Source organism: Panicum virgatum, chromosome 8N (assembly GCF_016808335.1).
Source record: "Panicum virgatum strain AP13 chromosome 8N, P.virgatum_v5, whole genome shotgun sequence".
NCBI lineage: Eukaryota > Viridiplantae > Streptophyta > Magnoliopsida > Poales > Poaceae > Panicum > Panicum virgatum.
In genome coordinates this window covers 4,256,037-4,266,170 of record NC_053152.1, presented here as the reverse complement: position 1 = coordinate 4,266,170, position 10,134 = coordinate 4,256,037, and the positions used below count along the sequence as shown (strand labels likewise).

The 10,134-nt window shown below is 43.0% G+C and overlaps 1 protein-coding gene across 1 annotated transcript; it reads right to left on the bottom strand.

Moving 5' to 3' along the window:
* Positions 1-217: 217 nt before the first annotated feature.
* On the bottom strand, positions 218-6,609 carry LOC120686913 (putative disease resistance protein RGA4). The gene is made up of 5 exons (XM_039969113.1): positions 6,037-6,609; positions 4,563-5,633; positions 1,949-4,103; positions 1,724-1,838; positions 218-807 (listed from the first exon to the last, which is right to left on the bottom strand). Exons 2-5 carry the CDS (start codon positions 5,604-5,606, stop codon positions 624-626), a joined length of 3,498 nt encoding a protein of 1,165 aa, XP_039825047.1. The 5' UTR covers positions 5,607-5,633; positions 6,037-6,609; the 3' UTR covers positions 218-623.
* Positions 6,610-10,134: the final 3,525 nt, after the last annotated feature.

Genomic DNA, 10,134 nt, shown 5'->3' with positions numbered 1-10,134 from the left:
TGTGGAGAATATGACAGAAATAGATCCGCGGTACTAAGCAAAGAAATCCCTGCTGCAAAAAGTAAATTCGGTGCTGGATTCCTGTTGTTTGCGTTGCACGGCACAGCAGTATGGCTAAGTCTGGATTGCATATAACATCAGCATTTGTGGGTAGCGTGCACAGTCGCAACTGCAAGAGTGGTAACTAACAGTAGGGATCAATCTCCATGGCAATCGCTTGCGCGAACAACAAATCTTATTGATCAATGCCCTTGCCAGAAGCATCCATCATGTGAATATTTCTAGTGCAGCATACACAACACAAAGAAAGGGAAGCCAAGCCATTGATGCTCGGATGTCAGCAGAAGGCAAACAAAAGGAATTGTTTTACCTTTCCTGTGCTGTTGTGCATACAACGAATCGATGTAGGCACTGGTGTACCCAATAAACAGTAGAGATGGATATTCCACCTTCAGGCAGGTCCAATGAAAGAAAGCAGAGCAAACGGACAGAATAAAAACAGACCAAATCCTGTTTTGTTCTGGCAGTTGGTAAGAAAGGCTGAAGGCTGGACTCGTACAATCGTGTTTGTTCTCTGGCGTGGAAGCGCATCAACTGCTGGGACCGCAGATATTTTATTCACGTTACACTCTCGATGATGTTTCCTGTTGTCGCTGCAGCCGCCCGTATCTGGTCTCATAATACCAACCAGCCTGATACCCTGCAGCTTCGGTCCATTGATCTGACGAGGAAGCAATGTCGTCGGCTTCACTGCAGTGCAGGCACACTTGACGCAACCAAGGAACCAAATGACGGTAGGCATTGCACCTGCACGTATCGACCTTACATGTTAACACTGGATGAAACAGCAAGAAACTGGCAATGCACACGAGTAGTTAAGAGTCAAGGAGGGACAGGAATCACTTTTGGTCCAGGGGAGTCACATGAAACGGCACATACTTTGGTCAACTGGAATTAATAGAACAACTAGCCTATCAACCCGTGCTCTCGCAAGGACTAATTAGAACTAATATAAAATTAAGATTTATAGTCAACAATTATAATTATCTATCTCACGCTCTCTTTCATCTATTAAATATTCTAACACATACTTTAAAGTACATATTTATCATTATCTAGGTACAATAGATTTTATTTTGCATCACACCTCTATGTATGTTTGATATATATTTAATTGAACTGAATTGATATTCTTATCTCTCCCATCATACATGAATATATGGTGACACATATAGTGGGTAGTATTTTATATAAATAATAATGTAAACAACATATTAATAGTGACAGAAATAGTAATTTAAAATTTTATATTGGTGTATTTTAATATTTTATTATAACTATATAATTTAGATTCAGATTTAGATGTTACTTTAATTTTTAATAATGACATAATTGGATAATTTATATGCAAATTTGGGGTTATTTGCATTATTTTTTATAATGGTATAGGTGGTTAATTTAACGAAGATTAGGGGATTACTTTATATTTTTTTATAATGGCAGAGGTGGGTAATTTATTAGGAAAGATAACAGATCCAATGACTATTATAACGAGAGTTGTCGGATTGATGGTCGGATGTTTCTGATTTTTGTGAGAATTTCTCTATTTTTATATAGTGTCTACCTAAAATTCTAGGTGTCTTCATATAGAGATTTGAAAGCAACCTCTAATTAATAATAGTAAGATAAGATAGAGGATATTCTAACGTGCAGGCAAATTTACCTGAAGCGGAGGCAGAGGGGCCGACGTTTGCCCACAGACGCACGTCGTCCTACTAGACACTCATCTTCAATGGGACATGTTTTTGAGTAAGGAAACCACGCGCGTGCTATCCGGCCTGTGGTTAATAAATTGAGTTGGCAAGAGAAAATTAACAAAACAGACAAACCAAAACAGAGTATCTGCAAATAAAATATATTAGATGAAGCAGCTGCGGCCTTAATTTACCTTTGGCAATGGCATAGTGGCTTATATTTGTCTCGAAGCAGAAAGGATCCCTTGTGTATAGCACGTACAATTTTCTCAGAATGCCTGCATCATTTGCATATGCCTTCACTTGCTGGATATGTCTGGTCTTCTCCCACTCTGGGCAAGATTTCCTTGCTGCTATGGAAGTGAGCAGCGATAACCTGCAGTGCAGCAGCAAATGCCTTGGCTTTACACCCTGCAGGTATCTAGGGACTGTTTCCATATCATAGTCCTCCAGAGTGAGTCTTTGTAGTGCAGGCAGGCCCGCCAATACCTTCATCTTTGGGCACCTGACGATGACGAGCTTCTGCAGTTTCGGTAGATTACTAATCCTCTCCAGGTTAGCATTTCTAAACAGCTCTAGCTGAACAACAGAAGTAAAGTTCTCCAAGGAGCTTAGGAGCTTGACATCATATATGTGTAGTTTCTTCAAAGCCCTTGCGTGGAAGGCAAGGCCAGGAGGCACGCACCTCAACTTGCACTTCTCGAGTGTAAGCTTCTCCATGATAGGCAAGGCTTTGACTTGCTCCTTCCACTCCCATTCCTCCCACTCGACCAGTCTAATAAAATTCAGCGTACTCAATCTGGGAAATGAAACCCCTACCTGGGAATGGTTGTGCCAGTGATGGTTTGGTTGTAGGAATTCAGGCCCAACACGCTTGATAGCTGGGGCATGATCGATCTGTAGGAGTTCCAAGCAGGGGAGCTGACACAAGCCATTTGGAAGCTCCGTGCAACAGGCCAGGTTATCCATCGTTAGAATCCTCAAGCTCCCAAGGACCACAACTGCTTTCGACATCATCCACCTAGGGAGCCGGTGACCAAAGTACCATCTAATTGCGAGGTTTTCTAAGCCAGACGGAGGGCAGAGTTCATTAAATACCTCCTCGATTTCTAGCTGCTGCTTCTCATGAATGCCTTCTTCATATTTTACCAACTGGCCTTCATGTCCGATTCTATTTGTGCAATCCAACAACAGATAGCTCAACCGCACCTTTTCACCAATCCTGGCTTTTGTTGCAAATGAGGAAGAAGACACATTCTCCAGGCCACTTATATAAAGCCTAGTGAGGTGGAAGAGAGGTCCTAGTTCTTCAAGGCTACACCAATCATTATCCATGTAAGCTGGAAACCCATATAAAATCCTCAGATTGGTTAGTCCATGAAAACCCTTAGGTATGCTGCTTATTCCTGTCTTAACAATGTTAAGAAACCTTAAGTGTTGCAGCGTTACAATGGAATTTGGAAGATTCACCAGCCTGTTACAACCAAGAAGGCTAATATAATGCAGGAATTTCATCTTACTAATATTTTCTGGCAGCCTAGATGTATTGGTTCCTTCTATGGATAAATACCTCAAGTGTTTGAGTTGATTCAAAGATTCAACTAAAGCATCAAAATTTACATCTTCCACGTGTAGTGTCCGTAATTTTGAAAAAGCAAGCAACGAATCACCAGGCTTGATTTTTATATGTCCAACTGATAATAGTGTTCTTAGTGATGTTTGTGTTTGTAATGAATGCCACTCTAACTCATCATCTGATTCTGATCCTCTTGTTTCCAGAGAGAATCGAAAAAACTTCTTTGATTTGAGTTTGTCAGCAATATCAATTTCCTTGTTTTGTGCTACCAATGCTTCATTTCTAGCCATGTATTGAGCAAATGAGCGGACAAGATCATGCATGTCACAAGCACACTGATCAGCGTACCTCATGTTTGGCTCAATAAGATTCCTCTGTATCAACTCGTCATAGTACTCTTTTCCCATTTTTTCTAAGTCACTTGAGGTTCCATGAATAAATCCTTCGCTAATCCACATGCCAACAATTTCAAAGTCGAAGAACACTCTGCTCTTGGGAAGGAGGGAGTAGTGCAGAAAGCAAGGCTTCAAACTGGGACTCAAATCTTCGTAGCTAAGATATATTGCATTGTTTAGCTCTTCAGGCATTTGAGATACTGACCAAATCGAATCTTTTCGGAAATTTTCCCAGTCTCCTCGGCATGTCCTTTTTTGGCGCAGGAGACCGCCCATTACTTTGACCGCAAGAGGTAAACAATCACATTTTTCTATAATTTCCATCCCAATATCTTTGAGCAGTTCCATCTGGGCTTCCTCATTTTCATTTCCGACTACCTACAACAAGTAGCTCAGGTGATTTAATAATTTATAATATACATCACTATTAGTGCCAAAGCATCAAGATATCCCTTACTCACTAAAGAAATATATCTTAGCTATGAAGAGAACAATCTCGAAATGACATGAGTTAAACATTTTGCACATACTCTCTGCTCATATACGTGTACAGAGAAGTAGAGGAAAAACAGCATGAAAGTTCATTTTAAGTGAAAAGTAATAAAATATTGAAAATAGCGTGTCTTGACGAATCGTCTCTTCTTTGTTGACATCACTACTGAAAAACTATAGAAAAAGTATGTATACTCCAAGACTCGCAAGTTCTAAGCATGTCCGGCCCCTGCTGTTATGAATGTAGCTAAGCAGCAAAGCTAACATAACGCTGTTAGCAGAAAGCATGATTCGTGTAATTTTTTTGTATAAAGAAATTTTCTTGCATGGTTAACTTGTACGAACCTGCTTCTTGAGCAATAACCAGGCATCTTTGGGCTCAAGCTTATCGATGTGGTGGTAAGGCTCATGTGCCACCATCGCTCGTGCTACCATGTCATGTCGTGTGGTGATGAGGACACAGCTACCGTGAGTTAGAGAACCTGTGACCATGGGAGTTCTGAGCACATCCTCCCATGCCTTATGGTTCCAAACATCATCCATCACCAATATGGTCTTTTGTCCATTTAAGGCTTCTTTAAGTGCTCGCTCAAGCGCACCTCTAGTATTTCCAGCAGATTGGTGGTCACCCCCAGCTTCGATGATAGCTCTTCGCAGCAGCCTAGTCTCACTAAAATCCTGGTTCACACTCAACCATATCTTCTTTCCAAATTCTCGTTGGATGATGTCATGATTGAATATCTTCTGGGCCAGAGTGGTTTTACCAATCCCACCAACTCCCACAATAGCGAAAACCATAATTTTGTTATTGTCATATTTTGTTAGATCCTCAGTCAGCATCTCCACCAGATATCTTGTGTCCTCCTCAATTTTCTCACCAACCAAACTTGACTCGTCAAGCTCCCCAGATGTCTCACGGCTACCAATACGAGAGGATGCCACCCTCCTACTAGGGTCCTCATATGAACCGAGGTTGATGAAGCCGAAGTCCAAGCTGCGCTTCTTGATTTCCTCTAGCCTCCGGTTAAGGCTCTTGATGCGGTTGCCGATGTCGTGGGCATGGAGGGGATTTCTCATGCAGAGGAGCAAGGGATTAAAGCATCCTGCATCACGCCTTGGACCTTGCTCCATGGCCTTGAGCTGGCACAGATCAAGGATGTCGGTGACATCATACATGGCGTCCCGAAGCTGTCTTACCCATGCCTGCACGCTTATGTCTGAGATGTTCCTCCGGTCGGCATCGGTGAGAAAGTTCTTGAGGTCTCCAAGCTTGACACCCATCTTGTCGATCTCCTCAGAGACCCCTAGCAACATATGCACCTCTTCTTTGGCCATCTCCATCAGCATGTTTTGGATGTAGGATGCCAAAGCATCAAGAACCATCGCCATGACTTGCAGCTTGCTAGGTTTTTTCCGCTGTAACAAAATTAGACCAAGCATCAGCATGGACAGGCCATTAATTCTGACGGACTGCAGTTCTGCTTGCAGTAAATATTCTCTGTCCATGCTTGTCTTTTACAAAAATAGATGTGATAATCTAATGCTAAAATTTTGGTTCTCTGCATGTTTCTAATTCTACCGGTGATGCAGATCCTTCGTGCATGATGCAGCGTATGCAGTTTGGTACTTCTAATAACTATAGCAAAATCGGAGCCCCCTGATTTATCCTGGCCCTATTCAAATAGCTATGTAGTACTCGGTACCGTAGTTGTTGCAATTTTTTTTTTTTTGAAGGAAAGTTGTTGCAATTTTTTCCACTGCTAAGAAATCCATGGGGAGGAAAGAGCGCACGAGAGTGGGGGAGGAAGAGAGTACGCACCTCGATTTGCAGGGGTCTCTTGGATCTCCAGATAGGGCAGGGGTACTCTGTTTGTTGTGGCAAAACAGAGTTCTTTGTTGGTTTCAAAGAACAATGATATTGAGGGCAGTCTTTGTGCGTATGGCTCTGTTATTTTCTTTGGCAACTGTTCTATATGTGTAAGATGGAGACAGGCATATGCATCAACTGATGGATGAATTGTTTTTTTTAGATTAAGGAAATAAATCCGGTCTGAGCCATGAGAGCTCCCAAAGCTTACAACCGAGAGAAAGAAAAGACCCTGCAGCATTTAAGCTACCTCTCATCCACAACAACTTGAAACTGACAGCGAAACAAAAACATGGAACAAAAGTCTAAAAACCAAAAGGACTAGCTCTTGATTCTCTTCCCAAAGTTCCACCCCGCTTTGCTAAAAACTTCCATGATTGTGATCTCCAACTTTTGACAGCCCATCTTCAAGCTGTCTCTCTTTCTCTCTAGATAGGATTGACCAAATCTTGATCCAATACGCCCCCCCTCAAGAGTACCTGCAAGAACGAGTTAGGTTTCGATCTCTGGAATACCCCATCATTCCTGCTCAACCACAAGGCCCAACAGATGGCAGCAGCTCCAATTAAAATTTTTTTTCTCAGTTTCGGAGGGAAAATTTTAAGCCAATAACCAAAAAGGTTAGCCATACTACTCGGTGGTTGAAAGCCAAACGATATGCTGACCGCATTCCAAACCCAACGTGCCATATGACACTCAAAAAAGAGGTGTTGGATGTTCTCCTCCTCGCTGCAAAAACAACATTTGGTGCATCCATTCCATTTTCTTTTAACAAAGTTATCTTTAGGTAAAATGACTCCTTGTTTTAAATACCATAGGAAAATTTTGATTTTTAGAGGGACGTTAACTTTCCAATCTAAACAGTTATTAGGGACCCGACAACTCTCCTCTACTATCCCCAGGCAAGGACAAGCAGGTCGCCGTGAATTGATGCTTCCACACAAGATACGGTGTCAGACATTCTACTTCCACATTAGTCCCCGTGGAAGCCAAACGATATGCTGACCGCTTGCGCCCTCGATCCAGGAGTGGACGCCACAGCTGCCGCCCGGTCCGAGCTCCAGTCCCGGCTACCCTTCACCGCCGTCCACCGCACGGTCCATCGGCCACAGCACCTCCACGGCAGCTCCCCGTCGACACTCGACGCCCGTGTACCTGCAATCCAAAGACCAAGCGCACGATCACACCGCACGATTGACAATTCACTCATCACAAGCAGGATAGAGTACTCAACATTCCTCAATCTCCCCCTTGATGAGTGCATTGTCAACACACCACCTGAAAGCAGAGAAGTGATAAAAAGAGAAGCAAGAAAGCGAAGAGCTCAAGCAAGTGACGAAAATTTCAGAAAGGCAAGAACAGTCACTTACTCAAGCAAAGATCGATCCCCTAAGACAAGGGCAAAGGCTCGACGCAATCGATCAAAAGCCACAACATGACTCCTCAAAGACAGAGGTAACGCTCGACGCAGTCATGCAAGAAGCAGAGGGAAAACGAGAAAACCAGGAGCCAAAACCAAAGCAGAAACTCCCCAAGAAAAGCTTTTCCCTCTCACAAGTGCAACTCTCCCAAAATGATGCACTCTCAAAGCCCTGTGCACAACAAGTTTTTCAAAAATCAAACAAGTCTCCCCTTTGTTCGATCACTTCTCAAAATTCTCCCCCTTGTTGGCACATGCACACATCAAGCCTAAAAAGACCTAAAGCTCCCCCTGAAGCTGAGACTCCCCTTGAACAGATGCTATGCAATGAATGTAATGCAGGAGGTGTAAGTGAAAGCATTCAGGGATACAAAGATATGAGCAACATCTAGTCTCAAGCACGTGTGCATCCATAAACTAGACCTGCATCTAGCTCAACAGGGTATATCGAATCAATCTAGAGCTAGGCAAGTTCAGTTTAGGAGAAATAAAAGCATCACCCATGATCTAGCACTAACAAGTAAGGAATGGAAAGCAGTGCTACTCAAACTCATACAGGTGAGCCAAACCAGCCAAAACAAGTTGCCAACCTTCATTTTTCAATCAAATTTATATCATGCAATTCTTAATGCCAGGGGTTGAAAGCTTGTCATGCTTCACTTAGCAACGAGGCCAAGCCTATGTCAAAGACAATCAGAAGCTTAAAGCACTCATTTCAGTCATGCACAGCCTTGCCCGTGTTCTCACAAGTGCAAAGTGAGCCGTCTTGAAAGCTCGATCAGTGCGACAAGCAATCCCACCTGGATCTTTTCAATCCATTTCAAGTATAGTTCAAGCAATTTTATCAGATTAAGATCATTTCAATAATGAATTGCTGAACAAAAAGCCACACTAGCATGAATAAGATAGCAAAACATATCAACACGCCCTAACATGCTAGTAGCCAAAACAGGGTGATCATGTTTTCAGATTTTCAAATCAAAATAGCTTAACTCAGATGATGTCATATACACAATAGAGTAAGCTATACATGATCAAGTTTATCAACTCACACTAGCAAGCACTAGAAGACCATAGCAATGTATACAAGAATGCTAGTGCAAGTGAGACAATGCAAAATGCAAACATGTACAATGCATATGCACAATGCAACTACCAAACCTAGAAAACAAAAAGAAGAGCAAACAAGACCTACAAAGCTAACCAAAGAAAAGTCAGCGATCAAAAGGGGTAACAAACCCCAAGCTCCCCTCGCAAGCAAGCAAAAGTGTCCTGCTCAAGCGGCTTGGTGAGAATATCTGTGGTTTGCCTCTCTGAAGGGACATGGATCAGGTCTATGTGTCCTCTCTCATGGTTGTCTCGCAGGAAATGGAATCGGATGTCTATGTGCTTGGTTCTGGAGTGTAGTACAAGGTTCTTTGCAATGCTAATGGCTGACATGTTGTCTACAAAGATGGGAACCCTACCGAAACTCAAGCCATAATCCTGCAAGGTTTGTTTCATCCAAAGTATCTAGGAGCAGCAACTAGCAGCGGCAACATACTCAGCTTCTGTGGAAGAAAGCGCTACACTAGCCTGCTTGCGAGAGGACCAAGACACCAAAGATGTACCGAGAAATTGACAAGTGCCGGATGTCGACTTGTGATCCAACCGACACCCACCGAAATCGGCATCAGAAAAGCCCACCAAAACCAGAGAAGAATCCGCAGAATACCGAAGACCAAATTCAGAGGTGAATTTCAGATACCTAAAGATACGTTTCACCACCTGCCTGTGGGAGGTGCGCGGCGAAGCCTGATACCGCGCGCAGAGGCAGACGCCGAACTGGATGTCCGGTCGCGTCGCCGTCAGGTACAGGAGGGAGCCGATCATGCTCCTGTACTCCTTCTGGTCCACCGCCTCACCGTCCAAGTCCTCATCAAGCGCCATAGATGTACTGATCGGAGTCGGCTGAGGAGACAAGTCACTCATGTCGAACTTCCGCAGCAAGTCTCTGGTGTACTTGGCTTGATGGACAAAAGTGCCCTGAGGAGTTTGCTTGATCTGCAGCCCGAGGAAGAACTGCAACTCACCCATCATGCTCATCTCGAACTCCCTGGACATCTACTCAGAAAACTTGGAGACAAGAGCGTGAGAAGAGCCACCAAAGATAATATCGTCCACGTATATCTGAACTAAGAGAAAGTCTTTGCCAGATCGCATGAGGAACAAAGTTTTATCAACACATCCCATTTTAAAACCCTGAGCCAGCAAAAAGGTTTTCAATCTATCATACCAAGCTCTAGGTGTCTATTTCAAACCGTAAAGAGCTTTTTGAAGTTTATAAACACGGTTTGGAAACTTGAGATTTTCGAAACCAGGGGGTTGCTTCACATAAACCTCTTCTTCGATAAAACCATTCAAGAAGGCAGATTTAACATCCATTTGGAAAACCTTAAAACCCTTGGAAGCAGCAAATGCAAGAAAGATTCGAATAGCTTTCAAACGAGTAACAGGGGCAAAAGTTTCCTCAAAATCAATACCCTCTTTTTGGCAAAACCCTGGGCAACAAGACGAGCCTTGTTTCGAACAACCAAACCATCCTCACCATGCTTGTTTTTGAAAACCCACTTCGTTCCAATGGGATTACA